The sequence below is a fragment of the Apaloderma vittatum genome, unplaced genomic scaffold (assembly GCF_000703405.1).
Source record: "Apaloderma vittatum isolate BGI_N311 unplaced genomic scaffold, ASM70340v1 scaffold4148, whole genome shotgun sequence".
Lineage (NCBI taxonomy): Eukaryota > Metazoa > Chordata > Aves > Trogoniformes > Trogonidae > Apaloderma > Apaloderma vittatum.
In genome coordinates this window covers 103,386-122,931 of record NW_009732355.1, presented here as the reverse complement: position 1 = coordinate 122,931, position 19,546 = coordinate 103,386, and the positions used below count along the sequence as shown (strand labels likewise).

The 19,546-nt window shown below is 37.0% G+C and overlaps 1 protein-coding gene across 1 annotated transcript in view; it reads left to right on the top strand.

The window, feature by feature from the left end:
- JAKMIP1 (janus kinase and microtubule interacting protein 1) overlaps positions 1–19,546 on the top strand; it is an 82,271-nt gene that overhangs the window by 50,101 nt on the left and 12,624 nt on the right. Inside the window, exons 13-18 of the mRNA XM_009875494.1 lie at positions 2,443–2,544; positions 5,188–5,241; positions 6,247–6,312; positions 9,860–9,928; positions 12,409–12,486; positions 14,050–14,253. Coding sequence (XP_009873796.1) covers positions 2,443–2,544; positions 5,188–5,241; positions 6,247–6,312; positions 9,860–9,928; positions 12,409–12,486; positions 14,050–14,253 — 573 coding nt within the window. The remainder of the gene's footprint in view (positions 1–2,442; positions 2,545–5,187; positions 5,242–6,246; positions 6,313–9,859; positions 9,929–12,408; positions 12,487–14,049; positions 14,254–19,546) is intronic.

The following is a 19,546-nucleotide window of genomic DNA, read 5'->3' as shown; positions in this document are numbered from 1 at the left end:
TTTCATTTCCATAACCGCTCCTTTCCTGCATGTAAAATCACTCGGTATGTATGCTACAGCCTTGGCTGGCATTGTTTAAATTAACACACCTTCTCACATCTTGCATGCAGTGATCTGACTAAAGATCTGACACATCCATCACATCAATCTATAATTGCTTTTAATTACGTTGATTAAACATTGACAACATTCATATGAAGAAAAATTGTCTTAAAAGAAAATATTTTGATAGCAGCTTTGAAAGAATTTCTCTTACCTGAAATCCATTTTCTGATGGTATAAAAAGGAAAAAATACCCTCTGAGAATGTCAACATTAAAGTGGTGAAGCACAAGTACAACTTCTGGACGTGAAAGTAGTATAATGCCTGTAGTAAACGAATTCTTTGCATAAATGAAATAACAGCAAAAGATTTTTTTAATAACAATTTGAACATTTAGCCCGTGATTACAGTAGAAAGCAATGCTTCTCATCACCTCATAAACGCGGCTCATGGTGAATTTGGTAAAACTAAACTGGTTATGTGTGATTCACAGTTGTCACACGGTTCTAGTGCCTGGTAACACATTGTTCAGTTTCAAAGATCATCAGCAATCTTAACACCATCTAGAATAAACTCTCCAAGAAACATATCATTGTCACTCCTCCGTAATTTTCATCACATAGCACGTTTCACCAAAAATCTTGGCATGTGTAACTTCTCTGATAAAGATGAAAATGTCATGTCTTCATGTTATGTGGATGTCCTGCTTTTTGTCTTTGACATTTCTTAATCTTTTTTTGATCCTTTGTCAACCATAATTTGATTTAGAGTCTATTATATTAAAAATGGTGAATTTAGGTTCATAGAATTTTAGTAAATCTTTCATGAACGTATTTTTGACATGGAAGAACAACATGAAAAATAGCTCAGTGTAATGTCTTGAGTTTTGTCGTGTTCCAAATCTTTAATGACTTGTTGTATGGAATAACAGTATTTATGTGTGATTGCAAGAGGTGTTTTTCATTAGTAGGCAATCATGTAGAGACAAATGTAACTGAAGATGTGAGTGCTTTAGTAAAATCATGAATGCTTCTGGTAATCAGGACAGTATTTTTTGAGAGCAATTTAATTATTTCAGCTGAAAATTAGGCTAGAGTAGAAAGTGCAATTATTTGTTTATCATCGCAAGGCAATTCGGGTGAGTTTCATACAATAACTACTGATTAGATTTTTAAAAAACCCTAGAATGGTAACTGAATTTGGACGAGAATTAAGCTTCTGATTTTGGGCTGCTACAGTTAGACCATTTACAGCCATATCAGATTTAGACTATTAGTGCAAATATTATTTAAAGTTTGATGATGAGGGGGTGGGAATACATAGAGTACAGAGATTTTTCCCTCTCCATTGTAGTTCCACGTTAGTTTTAAGCTAGTTAATGAACAAGAGTTGCCATGCCTTGGAACTTGCTTTACTGAATGGATGCAGCCCACTTGCCATATCAATTAAGGCAACTCATTTTGTGATTTAGAAAATGGTACAATGTATGGATTGTCATAGGAACTAAAATATTTTCAGCAGCTCTCTTTCATTGTACTGTGATAAACTGAAGCTATTGTTAGTGCCTCTTGTAATTTAGAGAGGAAATCTCATTTTCCTCTCTCATGTTCCCATAGCCATAGAGAATTCAGAGTAAGACCCAGTGCCTTGGTTGATCAGAGCCTTCAATCCAGTCATTTTCACCAGCAAGTTAAAATTTAATTTAGGTAAAATTACATGCTTATGGTTTTATGTATTTCTGCATTCTGAAGAAATGATAAGTTGGTATTTTGAAGAAAATAGTTGAGCTGGATAAGTTTTAGAAATACTAGAGTTTTAGTTAAATTGTAATTCATAATTTTTAGCTTTGGCACGAAGAACATCATAAGTGTAGAGCAGTGCTGCCTTTTCAACATATTCCTGAGTTGTACAGTGAGTAGGACTGGGGACATTACATGCTCTAATAGAAAGGCTAACTGTAGAATAAACAGGGAGCAAATACAAAGGTTTAATTTTATTGAGAAAATAAATAATACTATTTTGTGATGGAATTCAAATTTCTTTTTGCAGTTTCTTCTTCTTCTTAAATTGTTCTTTGTTCCATGAAGCAAAGCGATAGCAATAGTTAAATAAGGCTATAACAAACACTAAAAAATGCAGGTTTTTAGGGCTTCAGTCAGGTACTTGGCCAAGAGTGCAAGGGTTCCTGCATCTGAGGAGTATGGGTTAACTGTCAGTGCATGGAATCAGTTGAAAGATAAAGCCAAAATCCTTCATATATAGTGAAAGTAGGAGGGAAATACCATATATTTGGAATGTGAATAGAAATCTGCCTTCTTAATGTACAAAGATGTTTTGTAAATGTGGACAATGGATATTTATATATAACACATGTTGTTTTTAAACAAAATCTTTCCTCAGGAGAGAGAACGAAGGTCACCAGCATTTAATCTTCATATAACCACCTTCCCTGAAAACAATGGAAGTGCACTTCAACTGTTCTGTCAACAGGAAGGAATAAAGGTATATGTAGAGCATTAGTAACAGCTGAATGGCCAGGAACTTTTTTGGAATGACCAATCCAATATCCAAACAAATGGTTTGCCACCTTGCTGTAGGGAAGGAAATCTGAAAAAATAAATATTCTAACAAAAGATTTTTTTTTTTTAACCGGGGAAAGGATTTCAAAAGAACATGATGCCATGGTCTGTCAGTAGTTCATCAATGAAAATGAAGGCTGGTCAATCAAAGTAATTTACATTTAGTCTAGGGTATTTCTGTAAAAATTTTGCAGAGAAGAATGTGGATGTTGATAAGATTCATCGCCAGGCTTGCTGCAGTACTTTGTTCTTGACATTAACTATTTTCATGTAAGATCAGGAATACGACATTTGCATATTATTTTACACCAAATTTAGTGAAGTACCTGTGTTTGATGGTGGTTTTTTTTTTTTTTAATTAATATGCTGAAGTTATTTGCCTAGGCCAGCACCTTGAAGCATGAGGTGCCTGATCCAAAACTTACTCAAATAGAAGACACTATCATTTTAGATCAAGCATAAGGTACACATTGGGATGTCACCTGGTTAGCTTCTGCTATGAGGAAACAAGAATTACTCTTTTGATTTGTGTTCTTCCTTGAATGGACTGACTGTACAAACTGATTTGCATGATGGTTCACTTAAGACTGAATTCAGACTTGCTTTGTGAGTCATGTTGCACAACAGGTCAGGGTAACTTCTATGAGTAACTAATGTGTTATAGTCTGTGGCATTTGTAATTTATGCTTTTATTTGTGGTTGTGTTTACAAGTCCTCATATAGAAGGCTTGTTTCTATTCAATGCCTTAATAAGCACAATGCTATTTGTAGTGGAAAAATCCCATAAATTGTAGACTGCATGTTGTTATCAAGCCAAGCAGTCTAAAAGAAAAAAAAGGTACAACCTGATTCTTACCTACGCATTTGGTTGGGTAGTCATTTCCCAAACCACACCCAGAGTTGTCAGTTAGCATATTACCTTTCAAATGGAGCCTCCGTGTGATGCCAGACCTGCTTTGTAGCTTATTTGTCCTAATTTGCATGTTGGCTGTTGCAGATATAGCCTTACCAAGACCTAGAATTAATTTCTTTCCATTGTCTTCTGTTGTATTCGTAAACAGAGATGGATTTTTTTTTCAATCTTTCAATTCACTTACCTGGAAGCTGGGACAGTCACCTGATATGGGCATACTGAAATTGTTGACTTTTTATGTATTTTCAATGGTTTTTGAATTTGTTAGCCATCAGTAACAAATTAGACTCTAAAATGATGCAAAATCTGTTTGGATTTCTAAATCTTCCTATATGCTTCATCATGGAAATTAATGAATTGGAATGAATATTTATAGCTCAACAGGTGCAAGAACTTGCATGTCTTGCTGAATTCCATTCTTTACTGGTGTAACTGATAAGCTGCTGATCAGAAGTTTCCATTCAACATTGCCAATGCCGATCATAAGTAGTAGTTTTGTTTTTAACACCAATCCACACACAAATGTGTAGTAGGCTCCTCACTAATCTAAAATTACTAACGTGCAGTGTTTAATAGCTAATGGAACAGTTGGAGACATTGGTGAAGCATTTAGGGAGGGAGATTTCTTGGGATAGAGCACCTTGAACACAATACATTTTTCCTAGACTAATTTGTAGAGTCTCTCCCACATCTGTGTCTGGTTTTCAGGAAATCTTTCGTTTCTTATTCAGACTTTCATTTCTTATTAAGCCTTAAGACTCCTCACTGAAGTCTGTTGAGCCCAGAATCATGAGCAAATACATTCAGCTTTAAATAGTTTAAAGGCTGACCATTCCAACTACTGACATAATGCAGTTACACAACACATAGGTGCAAACCAGCACATTATATGCTGTAGTAATGAAACCACTGAGCCGAGACACAGCCCTGTGAAATGTTGGCCTCTTCTAAGCAGTGCTGAATATGAGCAGAATTTGAGGGTGCCAGCATTTAACAAGCCTGTCTTGCTCTATGCTTGTAAACTAGGCATTTTGCACTAATGTGAACTGGTCTTTGCCCATGCTCTCAACCCTTCATACCTTCTAATAGCATGGGTGCATCCAGGCTGTTAATGGGAATGATCCCTGGTCAATGATAACTTGTGGACCATATTGGGAATAGTTGAGGAGAATGTGATCAACCCATGTTAAACAGTTCTATGAACTTTTTCAACAACTTTTTAAAGTACAAAATAGAATTCTGGAGCCCAGGAATGGACTTTGTCTAAAATACAGACATAGTGTGAATTTATTCCTCTCTTTTTTTTTGTATTGGAGGAGTGCTTTTGTTGATTTCAGTGAATGGGCCTTAATAAGGATGGTCTGTTTGCTGGTTTTCGTGGATCTAGGGGCTGACTAGCAGCAGGATGGTACATGGGAATGATACATGAACATTATGCCCTCACACACAGACATCTAGGTTTCATACTATAATCAAGTGTTAACATTTGGTTTCAACACTGAAAGTATCAATAACTCTTTTGTAATTGTGGTGCAAAATCAGTATTTCACATTTCAAATCTTTTTGCATGCGGAAGTGAATAAATGGTCCATAAAATGTAGCACAAAAACTGTTTCTACTTTATAAAAAATAAGTGTTGAACGTCTTTTTCAGGATGTGAATATATCTGAACTTATGAAGAAGCTAGATATTCTTGGAGACAATGGGGTAACAAATTTTTGATTTCAAATATACCTCTAACTTTATGATTTTTTAAAGCAGGGTGGGGTTTTTTTCCACAGCAGAAAACAACATTTAAGAAAATGCACGGGGTGATTTTTATATGCCTGTATTTGTCAGAATAATATGAATAGTTAGGTACTACTTTTACAAACTTAAAATCTTTCAGTTAAGCTGATGCTAGTGTGAAGTCTTTTCTTCCCTAGATAGGATTTGATCTTGGCTGAATGACATGGAAAAAAGGCACTGTGGTAGACAGAGGGAAAAGATATAAAACAGTATAGAAGAGGAAAATAAGGAAGTCAAAGCCAGACCAAGTTATTCCTGAATGTTTTCTCTGAAGTAGTAGTGGCAGCACCAGCTAAGGCTGAGTCTGCCAAGAGCGAACTGTCTGGGAGAAAGGGCAAGAATAACCAGTTCACTTTCTTCCCCTGTATTGCAAAGTAGGGTATAAAATCTAGGTCACGCAGTGTGGGCACAAACATCTGTGGAGCTGGATCCACTTTAAAGGTAGTTTTAACAATTTGAAGTCTTTATAATATTAATTTTAAGCTCTAGATTTACTTTTTATGTTGAAAGGTCTGTGGAAGCTTCTATGGTACTTGTTCATTCTTTGCATTGTTAATGGGGAGTCTGGCTCTGAAGTGCCTAAAGAGGAGATTCACTTGCCGTAGGGCTATAGTCCAATGGACAAGCATTTTTCTGCACAGGAAAAAAATACATAAAAAAAAAAAGAAAATCACTGCCAGAAACCCCTTAGTTTTCATTGATTAGTAAATTGTTGCAGAAGTGTGGGAGTGGTGTACTGAAACAGAGTGGAGACTCTCGGTTTAGCTTCTAATACTTTCAATCATGGGATCCTTCCTGGCCATGCTTATAAAATGCTGAATGTTGTAGCTGATTCATTTTTTTTAAAGTACAGTTAAAATTTACTGCTTTTGTTGAAAGATAGCTTTCCAATCCAATTTAAAAATGCATCTTTTTGTATTTTAGAATTTGAGAAATGAAGAACAGGTTGCAATAATCCAAGCTGGGACTGTGCTTTCCCTCTGTGAAAAGGTAGAATTTAGTAAAGGTTTTTCTCTGCTTTAAAGACTGACCATGTATTCATCCTCACATGACTGTTGGGATTACCTTGAGGTAAAATCAAATTTATAAAAAATCTAATTTAGAAATAAAAAATGTGTTTTGGAGATATTCCTTTAAAGTACTAAAAAGCCACTTAACAAAAGAGACTTCATTCTAAGAAGTGCCAGTGTCCTCAGACCTCTGGGAAGAGGCTGCTGTGAAGTCCTGTGTACCTCCATGGTCCATTCTGGGCTCATTTCTGTGTATGACTGAAAAAGCTCCACGTGGTCTGTGGTCATTTCCTTTGTAAGTTAGTGGGCATAGATCACGAAAAAGTATTTTATAGAAGATAGGTAATCAGCTCGCTCAGTTCTGCATGACTAGTTCGTTCTTTCTCCAATTACAAAGAGAATATAATCCGTATATGAATAAAGATGGTGTTTAGAAATAAGACTTGCTTTTTTCTCCAAAGAATCTTTTTCTGTCCTTTGCATAGGTTTCTATTAAATCTTTCCTAGATGCATTTTTGAAATTCTGAATCAATTAAAATTAAAATTATCTTGTCATAATTGCTTTAATTAGTATAATTCTGATAATCTACTTATCTAAATATCTTAATGTAGGTAATCTAAATTATATAGTTTAATAATTATCAGTTTAAGTGAGTAATTGTTATAAGCAAAATAAAAATGAGGAAAAGTGCTAAAATCCCTATGCTTCTCCTTGCATTATAGCATTAAAAAGAGGAGGTAATGAGCCATAGCTCTTTATGCCCAGGATAAGTGGAAGAACCCCAGTACACAAGGCTGAGAGTGCAAAACAGGCCAGACTTCAGGGACTGGAACCAGTCACTATTGCTCGAGTAAATTAGTGCTTGTGCAAAGAATGATACTGGAATTAGTGAGCTTGATTGGTTTGTGCCAGAGTGGTGCAGAATAGAATACACACTTTGTAATCTATAAATTATTTACTTTAGCAGTTGATCGCAGCAGTAAGAAATTGAATCTTTGTCAACTGAAAAAAGCCCTTAAATTAATAGAAACATACAACTACAACAGAGACTTTATTTATGTGGAAGTTAGTTTATAATTTAATTTAATTTTGCTCTTTTTTTCTCCTTTTTTGACAAAAGTTCCTAGTTTGCCTTAATGAAATTTTTGTGGTCTTACCAGATAATCTGCGTATTACAGAAAGTGAACACCCCATCGGAAAGATGGAGATTTTTAGTGTTATCTTGAATAGGTAAATAGACTGCATTTAAAGAACGAGATGAAAATAGTTCATATTATCTGTGGACTATCCATTTTATGTCATTTTGGTAGAATTGCTTCACAATAATCTAATAAATGCAAGCTGACAGTAACTGAATCAAGAGAGTACTCTGAGAAGCATGAAACCTTTTCCTCTTTTTCATGGTGCATGCTTGAGGTGCAGGCTAACCAAGTAGCTCTGTTTTTCTCAGTAACAGAAGGTATTATCTATGTCCAAAGTTTACTAAGACAAAAAATAACAGAAAATAGATTTATGCTGCCCTAAAAAAAACAAACATGATTTTGTAATATTGTGCTTTACAACACAGACAAAATCAACAAATATTTGATAAGACTGGATGATTGTTTTAATGTAAGTTCTTCTGGGTGTCTATACTAAATTTAGATTAAAGAAGATTTAAAGCAACATCACTGTCTTCTCCAGTGTAATGTAACCATCTTAGATGTCCCTCTAAATAAGGGCCAGACAGCTTCCCAGGTGCATTCCTATACTGCCTTAATTACCAGAAGCCATCGCATAATCTCATAATTAGATTTTTTTGGTAGAGATGTGATACTACAGACATAGATATGTACTAGTTATATTCATGTGTGCTAATTAATCACATTCAGTGTTTATTTAGATCAAATCTGTTATATGCAGCCACTGGAAGTGATTTTTGAAAATCAAGCTGACAGGCAAGGAAAGTTTCTGGGTTCTGCTGGCACAATTTCAGAAGCTTATTTTAAATGTTACTCTTGAGTACAGCTCCTAAATACATGGCTATTTCTTCTGTGTCCCTTGGTTCCAGAAAATCTCACAGGCATAGGAAGACCAGAATTAACATTTAGTTTTTGCATATCATTCATACCTTCAGGAAAATGAGACCTCTATTTTTTTCCAAATAATCCTTCAATTGCAAATATGGAGGGCAGCTGTGAGAGATGCTGTGTTTATTTTAAGGGTTCAGAATGCTCACTGTCCTGCTAAATCCTTTGTCAGTGGTGAGGCTGTCTCTCAGTCTTTTGCCTTCAAAACAAAGAAAACAAAGATGATGAAAGTAGAATCACTGGGGAATATGGTGTTCCTGTTTATTTTTCTGAGCTCTATACAAAGCTAAACCTAGTAGATAAAACAAGTTTTTTATTTTTATCCACTAGTTTTTTTAATAGTGTAAGATCCAAAAGGATGAAGTAATGAATTCATACTTTGCTTATTTTGTAAACTTATGTTTGTGTATTTCAATCTAATTCTTGGGAAAAGATTGATATATCATTAATTCCTTTGAGTCTGATCCCAAATAAATTCACAAAAATCCTAAAATAAAAAGGTTATGTGTAATGTTTACAAAAAGAATTAAATAGGAATCATCTAATGTTAGCAAAGCATTTGAGAAAAGTGGTGGTTATCAATGGAAAAGCTACAGTTGGTCTCAATGAGAGCTGGTGCTACAAAAAGAAGTGTTAGTCTAAATTATACTGTCTGTAATCTAGTCATTGATCCTTATTGTAGACCAGGAAGGAAATGAAACAAAGCAATTCAGAACTGAGCATTCTCACCCATTCCGATAAACTTAAATGCTGACTATTAGGATAATCCTGGTGATGACAATTAAGCAAGAACCTTCTATCCACACATTTAGGTATTACGAAATGTAATTTTACCTTCAAAATGCAATGGCGATTCTTCTTTATTCTGATTTTCCTGTTTATCACAAGAATGATAAGGGATTCATGGTAGGAGCTGCGTGAGTTTCCATCTGTCTGTCCATTTTATTGTTCCCTTTCCATTACCGATGTTGTAGAAGTGAGCCTTTTCACACAAAGGATGTAACAAACTGTGCAAAACAAAGGACTGAGTTTACCATCTTGTCTTTTGTTTAAATTGCCATTTGGAAAAATGCAGGATTGGTACCCTGAAGTCCTGTGATGGTTTTACACATCAGGCCAACAAGCATTGGATATATCAAATTGGAAACAATCCGGTTGATTTTGCGTTCCTGACCAGTCTGTTTTGTATCTTGAACTGCACAGGGGGAAAAACTTTAATTCACTATAGGAAAAAACCCTCTATTTGTTAGTCTTCAGAATGTTTCTGCAGTCCTCCATTTCACCTATGTTTCCAGAACCTGTTCGTTCACATGTAACTTCAAAATGGATAGATAATAAGGGGGAAGCATATGTCTGGGAGCGGCCACAAACTTGCAAAATGTTTGGCACAAATTTTCAAAAAAGCACCATTTCTCTTGTTCTTATTTTTTCCTCTTCATATTGCTGTATCCATGTAGTGGTTAAAACAGATAGAGGGGACAGAAGCTGCGCTGACACAGAAGATGTTAGACCTGGAGAATGAAAAGGTAAGAAACAATAACTAAGAATATAGTTCATTTAGCTAAAACTCATCTCGAGAAAACATGCATAAACTTCATCACAGGTTGATTTGCTGCCTTTCTCTGCTTAACAGGGATTGTTTCATGGTAAAATAGGCAAGAGCTTTCTAGAATTTATTGCTTTTAAATTCTTTGGGATGGGAGGGAACTGTCAAATCTATGTAGAACAAAAATAGCAAAGCATATACAAATCGGGACATAACTTTATGGAATGTATTAGCCAAAGAGTGTAAAATCGACCTTGTGCTTCCTCTGTGTACTAATTTGTCTGGCAACAGCATCATCTTTTAATTTTGGGGTCATGTTAGTAGAATTGTCAAGGATATTCCTTTGCTCTTTAGTATTCAGCTTCTGGACAAGTTGTAAAGACCTCTTACTCCAGACAACCTTTCTTGCCCCAAGGTCTTAGTGGCTAAAGACACAGTATTTTCTCAAAAGCAATTCTGTTTTGCACAACAAACTTAGTGCTATACTGACCTTGTTTTTCCATATGTTGAAAAATAATTTTGGAATGAATGTTTGGTTTTATTTACCATGCATGCTATGCTTCTCATCTTCAAATGGCTTTATAAACACTGATTAATCCTCTTTACACCTTTTACAAGTAGATAAGTAATCAGCATTACATCCATCTTAAATAATGGGCACCTGAGACAGGGAGGTTAAGTGATTTGCCCAGGGCCACTGAAGAAGTGTGTATTTGGGCCACAATCAATAGAAGTGTTCAGATTTTGTCCTCTGCTGAGTGTAGCCTACTATACTGGTTGCACTTTAACATAGGCATGATCCTTTCTACATTTAGTATTTCTTTATTTTTAACCCTTGTTATGGAAAAAAATAAAAAGGTGGAGAGGGAAAGTGCCCACAAATACTAGATTCTTTTCAATAAGGAATTAGAAAGCAATAATTTCTTTCTAACATGGTTGATTATCTTCCCACTTACTATCTGTTGTGTTTCCAAGTCTTTCTCCAGATAGCCCTGTAAATATTTGTTTAGCATAGTGGTCTGAGGGTCTGCAATGCCGAGGATTGACTCAACTGTGAAATGAGTTTAGAAATAACATTCTAGCATGACACTTTCAGAAGGGCTGAGCACTGGTTTGTTTGTCCTTGGAACCCATGTTAAGAATTTGAGATCCTATTATTTTTTTCCCCTCTCTTTTTCTTTGTGGCCAGCTTTTACAATAGCTTTTGGAGAAGCAACATGACCAGGACAGCTGCATTGCTATTCTGCGGTTGTTGGTAGATCTGACTCTCTCTATAGTCTTGGGCAAGTCAGTCTACTTCTCTGGTGGCAGACACGTCTAAACACTTTAGGACCAGGCCTGTCTGTCACTATGGATTACACAGTGCATGGTGATATTTCATCTTGTACAACAGCCATGTAGCTGTAATCCGCCTAACAAATAATGCTGCCTGGGTAGTCAAGGTGGGAATAAGTTGCATAAACAACATGTCTAATGCTGTATTATATTCTTCAGAGGTCTGGGGATGTCCACAGTGGGCTGAGAATATGTCCTACAGGACCTGTTGGAGACCCTTGCCTTTCTGGACCAGCAGCTGAAGTAGCATAGCCTAAAAGGGCTATAATACCCACAGATGGGCATCTCTTGCTAACTGAATTCCAGCCCCGAGATAAAAGCCTGACTTAAACATTGGTTCTACTTTCAATATTAATTCACAAATAATTAAAAGAACTCCAAGCTTACAAATATATGTATAAAAATACAAATATACAAATATATATGTGTAAAAACCTGTGAAAGTTGTTGAGTTTGAGTTTTAAAAGCAAAAAATCCCTGTAAATCCTAAGTATCTTGAAAACTTCTTCAGTTCTTCAGCTAGTCACTTAACCTCTCTGGGCATCCCTTTACCAATGTCAAATTGACTCCCTGCCTTTACGAGTTGAGACCTGAGTTTTTATTTCTGCTTCAATAACTATCAGAGAATGCAGCTGCAGAACCCAGCTGTAGCCCTGCATATTCCTGTTTCCTCCATTGAAGAACAGGGTCAGCAACACAGATTTGGGTTTTCCCCATGATTCCCTTAAGGTTGAACACTGGATTTGTTCAGAAAAGCAGTAAAGTGCTGTCACCTGTGTTTCTCTCTTCCCTCCCTTGGCCCCTGCCCAGTGCAGGTTATGGCTATTGGACCATGTGCATGCACATTCCCGTCTACCTTCCAGCTGTTGTGTGCAATTCTGTCAGGTCAAGGCAGGCTGGTACACCGGAGTAGAGGTCAGTGCTTTCTAGCTGCAACTCATTAATATAATACACATTTTAAGTGCTAATATTGTAAATTTAGTATTCCAGATATCCTTAGGACAAATGTGGTCATTTGCTATAGACCTGCTTTCAAGTGGAAAGCTCATGTTTAAATTATGGCATTTATGATTCTTCACAAATTAGGATAAAGAACAAACACTCCATTGTTTTTATGTTGCCCAGGACCTGTTCAGTAAACAGAAGGGTTATTTAGAGGAAGAACTCGACTACAGGAAACAAGCTCTGGACCAGGCATACATGGTAGGAAAAGAACAGTCATTAAATTTTCATGTTTGAGCAGATTTGATAAAACACACATTTTTGTTTTTTCTTTCTTTTAATTAAAAGTAGGGTTCTTTTTAAATTGATTTCTTTTTCTTCCAGTCTGGGAAATCAAGTATTACTTCAATGGAGACTTAGGAAATGGGTTATAGTATTTAAAATTGTAATGTATTTGCATTGCATTTTTTGTTCTAAAATATGTGAACAACTTGTTTGTACATCCAGAATGGGAAAAACTGGTTTACGTTTGCACAAAACCATGACCGGTAAAATACAACAGAAATTACTTTAGAACTTTTCCAATATTTCTTTTCTCTAAGCATTTTTAAACATTACTGCTACTAACCTATCCAAAGTCAGGAATGCCTGTTTTTCCTATGCGATTCCTTTCTGTGCGGTCCTATCCAACCTTACCCTTCCTAGTTTTCAAAAATGAAGCTGCAACCTTGCCTTCTCTCAGGCTAAGCAACAATTAGGAGTTATCCAGGAACTGGTAAAACTGCACACCCAGCCTTGTTAATAGTGACACTTTGGGGAATCAAAATATAATTGCCTAAAGAATTATTTATACATTGTAAATATTTCTTATTCAGAAAATTTTTTTCAGGAAAGAAGCAAAGTCTAGTGCTGAGAGCAGATAATGGAGATAAAAGCAAGCAGGCTCTATTTCTAGAACTGTGACCTTGGGCAAGCCATTTAACCTCTCTGTGCAGCTGATATGGATAGAATTACCTACCTCACAAAGGTGTTAGGAAGGCTAAAGTTTTTTGTCAGATGCTCTTGATCTACATATTGTCAGTCTGGATGCTGTTTTCTAATAGGATCATACTAACCTAATAATCGGAGAAACACTGCCAAGATTCTTTTCTTTATTCTTGGGAATACAGTTCTGCTTGCGAATGTGAAGTTCTGTGCTCTCTGTGTTGAAAAGCACTGCAGTTTTGGTCAGTGCATGAGAATCTGATTAGGAATCTGGCAAATGGCAAGAGACTGGTGAGGGATTAGTGTGTGCAAGTATACAAGCATTTCTCTCTTCCCTGCTCACGGCAACTTGGAACTAAGCCGGTGACATAGATTTTGAGCAATGGATGGCAGGACAGCAGGGCCAGAGAGAGGAAGACAATAAGATTCCTGTTGTTCACAGTTCTCCCTGCAGGATTTTTATTTTGCAGAATGGCTTAACAATTCAGTTGCAATTGAAGGGAGTCTCGTAGTTTGCATTAATTCTGTAACGGTCACAGTTGGAGTGTTGTTACGTATTAAGCACAGACTTATGATCTGAGTCTTCTTAAATAGAAGGAATTGATCATTACTAGAATGGGTAGTGTTGCCTGGATATAAATCAGCACTGGGAGGCCATGTGCACTCTGTATGGAATGCTCCTCACTGCTCACAACTGCCGCTGTCTGTCTATCTGTCCGTGTCCGTCCTTTCCTCCTGCCTAAGGCTTTGCTTGCTGGCCTTCTCCTCTAGCTGTCAGTGGGTCGTTTGCTTGCTGGATTCAAATAGCAGCCTGTCTGTATGTGATTTGGGTTGCATTAGAAAATCCAGGAGCTGGAAGCCACGCTGTATAATGCCCTGCAGCAGGATCCGGGAAGGCGGGTGAGCGAGTCGCTGACCGAAGCCCAGAGGGAGGATTTGCGAGCTGCAGTGGAGAAGGTACGGCGACAGATCCTGAGGCAGAGCCGTGAGTTTGACACCCAGATCTTGCACGAGCGAATGGAGCTGCTGCACCAGGCACAGCAGGTAAACCTGGTTCTCTCTCCCCCTGTTGTTGGTGCCACCACTGCCCATTCAAAAACATCACTTCACCCTCACTTTGTTGAGTTATGCTTAGTATATTCTTTGTATTGCTCCCATGTCAGGGAGACCAGCAGTGTTAGGACCCAGTTGTGCTGGGCATGGGACACGCAGAAAACAAGTCACTGTCTCACTACAAGGTCGTATTGCACAATCTGTCTCATATGTGTGCAACCACACAGTCACCCACAGGACTCCAAGAGGAGCTTGTTGCAAGCTTAAGGCCCAAATTAGGAAAAAGCCAGAAAGTTGTAAGAGTGTGAACAGTATGAAAAGAGGAAAGGCAGAATCATTAGCTACAGGAATCAATTTTTAATTTTTTTTTTACCTTCTCTATTTATTTTAGGTATTTGTGAAATCTTCTAAAATATAAAAGTATAAAGGAGTCTTTTAAAGGGCCATTTGCAAGCGTTCGTATCTTAAAATCAGTTCAGAGAAGCCTTTTCTGTCTAAGCCACTTTCTTAAGGACAGATACAGACAAACATGAATTCGGGCAAGTTCCTGGCATATGTGATAATTATTTCCTGAGGAATCATTTAGTAGAATTGCTATTTCTTCTCTGCACAATGTTCAAGGAAACAAGAGAACTGCATGTCCCAGGGTGTTTTAATTGCTCATAGGGATTTTGGTTCCTCATTACAGTAACCTCTGGAATATGCAGCGAGATGTCTTAGATCTTCAGGACTGCCCTCCAGTTACACTCACTACTTTCTGTGCAAATCTGGAATCACATATTGTAAATGCCAAACTCTGCTATGCAAGATAGGACATTGGTCAGGATGTTGTTTCTGTCTCAGATGATGGTTCTGGGGCAAGGACCGCATTTAGTTCATTTCAAGCCTCTCTCTCTTCAGATTGGCTTTGTAGATGAATATGGAGGACCACAACTGATGTAATGTACTGACACAGCACTATTATGTTCATCTGCTGTCATCCCGCAGTGATGAGAAGTTCTTATACTGCTGGGGTTAGTGCTGAGGTCTGACTTCCCATAAGTTTCCTTTCTCTTGCTCTTTCACTGTGTTCCCTTGGTTTGGAACATGTAACATTGAGGTCAGGAGATGATATTTTTTTTAATGAGTGCCAGATCAACTTCATGATGGTGTACAGAAAGCTGGAGAAGGTAGGCACCAGCTGGTGCTAAAAGTGTCAGAAAGAGAAAGTAGAGTAAATATACGAAATTTGGTAAATAAGAATGGAGCAAGAAGTTAGCTTAAAGTTATTAGTGCAGTTGAAAATTAGTGAGAATAGTTTTCTGTTGTCAGCCTCTTAGGCCGGTTTCCTAACCAGATGTCAGGGGTTTAATCTGGACTATGTTCCATTTGGTCCCGTGGACTGCTTGCTATCAGTGAGAGCACTTTAGGTACACATCCGGAGCACATCTTCAGTTGAATCCAGTTTGTGTATTCACAGATTGCCTCACAACATAAAATTAAATATGACAAGTATGGAAGAAAACTTTGCTCCTGCTCTAAACAAAAATGCTAGCATAAACATAGCCTTATTAACCATGGACATTTTTATACCTGTCTCCAGATCCATTTTATACTGTGTCATTGGGATTTCATCTTGTGCTCATCTCATTAGACATGCTGATGTTACAGCCCTGCAGGACACATTGAGCTGAATTCTGCTGCTTAATAAGGAGCTAAATATTTCAGTCATCTTGTTCTAACAGCCTGTAGTACACAGGAAAAAGAAAGGGAAAGATGGTAGTTAATTTGCCTGCAAGATTAACAGATTGCATTTGAAATCCTTTGTTCAGTTACTTCTCAGTTGTCTTCTTCTTGAAAGTTGTGTTTGTAGGTTCTTTTGGGACCAGTGCCCAACACTGATAACCCCGTAGTTATATGCAAATGTCCATGGCTTACAAACAAGAATGAGCATGGATCAGTAGTGTCACAGGGCTAATCTCATAGGTTTACATTCATCTACGCCAGCAGATGACAGCAACTGAAATGCTACAAAAATGAAAACATACCTGTGTTGGCAGAGTCCTAAGGTACAGGTGAAGCTGCTCTTTGCACATCTCCAGATGCTACGTTAAATGAATCCTCTCTTTTCTTTTGCTGACATTGCAGCACTAACAGGCATACGTTACACTTTATTCTGGCTAAACTGTACTCTAGACATGGACATATTTGTACAGTCTGCAGTGCCTTTACAATATGCAACATCCTTCTTATTCTGCTGAAGTGGAGGCTACAGAGAATGATATGACAGCATGATGGACCAGAAAGACTTCATACAGAATGTCCTTGTTCCAAACACTTGTTCTTTCCCTGAATCAGAAGCCATGTATTGAAAACTCCTAATTCTCTGAAACTCTGGAATTTCAATCGCATGCAGAAGGCCTATTTCTTTGCTTTCATTAACTTTTGGTCTGCCTGATACAAGGACTTCAAGAGAACAAGTCCACTTATTCTGGCAGTTTGGCTACAATGTTCTCCGAATCAAAGCTTCTCTCTTAGATATAAAGAGTGGAGGTCCAAGAAGATACGATGAAGGAGGAGGGGTTGAGTTCTTTCTTCCTGCATGAAAATGGTCCTGACCATACTGCAGGATGCAGAAGTGGCAAGGCATATAACGAATTCTGTAGGTAGGCCTACAGGGATTCATTATAGGAGAACTGCTTCATGCAGGGATTTAAGGGATTTCACTTGTGAGACTACAGAGATTTACCTGCTCTGGGTTTTACAGAGCAAGTAAAACTTTTTTCTGGGGAATGTATTGTCTGAAAGGCACAGGGATGTAGATGAGGAAGTGGGTAAATTGTTGTCCAAATGTGAGCCTGTGCTGCTTTCTGTGTGCTTCATTGTCCACATATAAAGCCTTAGTTCTTAGCCATTGGGTATTGACTTTGTTCCAGCTAAATGAATATACTTTAGGATGCTAGGTCCTGTTTTACTCTGGCAGGTCTGTTCATCTTGGACTTGTGTATTGTTGATTAGTCTATAAATGGAACCATTCATGTGTACCCATTGTGTATTAAGGAAAGCAGGCCTCTGTGGAGCCAAATTAGACAGACTGTGTGATTAGATCTGCTTGCTAAGGCATACAAAGCTTTTATTAAACCTGGAGTGCACCATGCAGGTCTGGGGGATAGATCCTCAGCTGAAGTATGGTGATACCATTCCCTTTCAGTCAGAGAAGGTGCTTTGATTTACACCATCCCCTCTATTTGGAGGAGGCGAAATATGTTAATTAAAAATCTGTCATGAACAGCTTGTGCTATTTGCTTCTAGTCATTGGGTATGTGCAGTTCAACTGCCGTTCCTGTATATATTGCCATCAAAAATGTCTCGTTGTGCTACACTGTTATTATAAGCTTTTGTAAATCAGTGTCTGGTTTATTTTTAGCAGGACTTCATTTAAAAGCAGCATTTCTGCTCTAGTCAGTGCAGTGGCATGTGTTTGGTACATTTTGGAAAATTTGGATTATTACTAGCAGGTTCTCTTAAGAAGGCTAATTTTAAATACAGATATGACATGATAAACCATTTCTATAGAGAGAGGAAAATATGTTGAGGTAGCTATAAAAACTATCTCTGAAAAAGAATTTTCAAATGGCAAAATACAGTGTGTTTCTGAAGTAGTGATATCATCTTCTTAATTAAGGAAACTATAGTTAAAAAAATCCTCACACACCCCTCCCAAATAAATTGCAAAACCAACCACCCCCAAAAAGCTAACACAGAAAATCCACACAGTATCGTGGTTAGATGGTCATATTGTAATAGTGTTATGCTGAATTAGATATATAAAGGTCGCATTATGCTTTATACAAACTGAATATTCCTGTTAGTTTGACTATAGCTGTTTCTGGAATAAGAAACTGTGGGAAGTCATCAGAACTAGGCATTAAGTTAGTATGGATTAATTCAAACTGCACTGTTGGAGGTTTTCAAACATGAAGAAAATTTATAATAGAAACTTAATATATTCTGATTTAATTTTAAGTTATTTTAAATGTGAAGAGAAGCTAAAAAATCTTTGAAGGTCAGCAGTTTGACACACACTCAGTTCCGAAGATGGTTGCTGCCAGTCAGAGTATGAGAGACAGATTTCATTAATGTAATCCAGTAATTTCCCAGAGCAGTCTTTTTTTTTTTGTATAAAATTTTAAGAAAAGTTAAATAGAAAGTATGTGTTAGTTCATTATCTCATCAAACAGCTGTGAAACTTTTTTTCCTTTGAGTTGCACTCTAGTACTTTACTAAGCTGAAATTGTTTTATTCTGACTTCCTTTAGAATACTTGTGAGAGGAGCTCTGTTCTATAGAGCAAACAAAACCATTGCTTCAGTTCTAGACCTGAATATAGTACATCTATGTAATGTTGAAGACAACTCTAAATGATCAGAATACAAACATAAATATTTTATCTGTGTTTTCTTTAAACTATAGCATTTACTCCTATGACTAGGTTGTTTTGTTCATTGGTAATAAAAGCAAAAATTGCCACTTCATTTGCATGAAGAGGGCAGCACAATCCCTTAGGAGAAAACAGGTATAACTCAAAACTGACCTCTGTATGTCACTGCCATAGAAAAGAATTCACTGCCAATGCGATGCCTTGGACACTCTTTTTTTCATGGACACCAAGGAAAAGTTAGAAGCAGTGATGTCTTTTTTTCATCCTTTAATTTCAAAATATAAACATAGCTTGAAATCAAGAAAAACCGTACTAATTTCTTTCACTAAGTTTCTTCGTTTCTTTTTTTTTTCTTCACCTGAAGAGCCAAGCTCTTACTGCTTAAAGCTCTAGCAAAGTGGATGTCATTGCTCCATGAGTTCTCCCTATCTCAAATAGATAGGATATCTTTTTAACACTGAGAGAGTAGGTTGTTTTTAAATCCATAGAGTTAATGTCACCATATCTGTAAGATTATATTGGCTTAGCCATTTGGAACACATATTTGGTTGTTTGGGTTTTGATTTTTTTTTTACCTAAAAAAGCCTTAATTTCAAAAATAATTTGTTAATACAGTAATTGCCAGTTTGGAGTAGGAACCTGAGATTTGCCACTTGGTATACTACAGATGGTTCAGGTAAAGCTTGGATGAATACAGCAGTTGTTTCGCTCCCCTTTGCTATGTAATTTGTTCTGGTCGATAGACCATCTATTTTTCACCTAAGGATAGTTATTAAGGTTTAATGGTTGGGAAGGAGCGAGGCAAAGAGGGAGAGAGGATGCTATACTCAGTGTACCTCATTGATAGGCATGAGGAAGTGTTGTC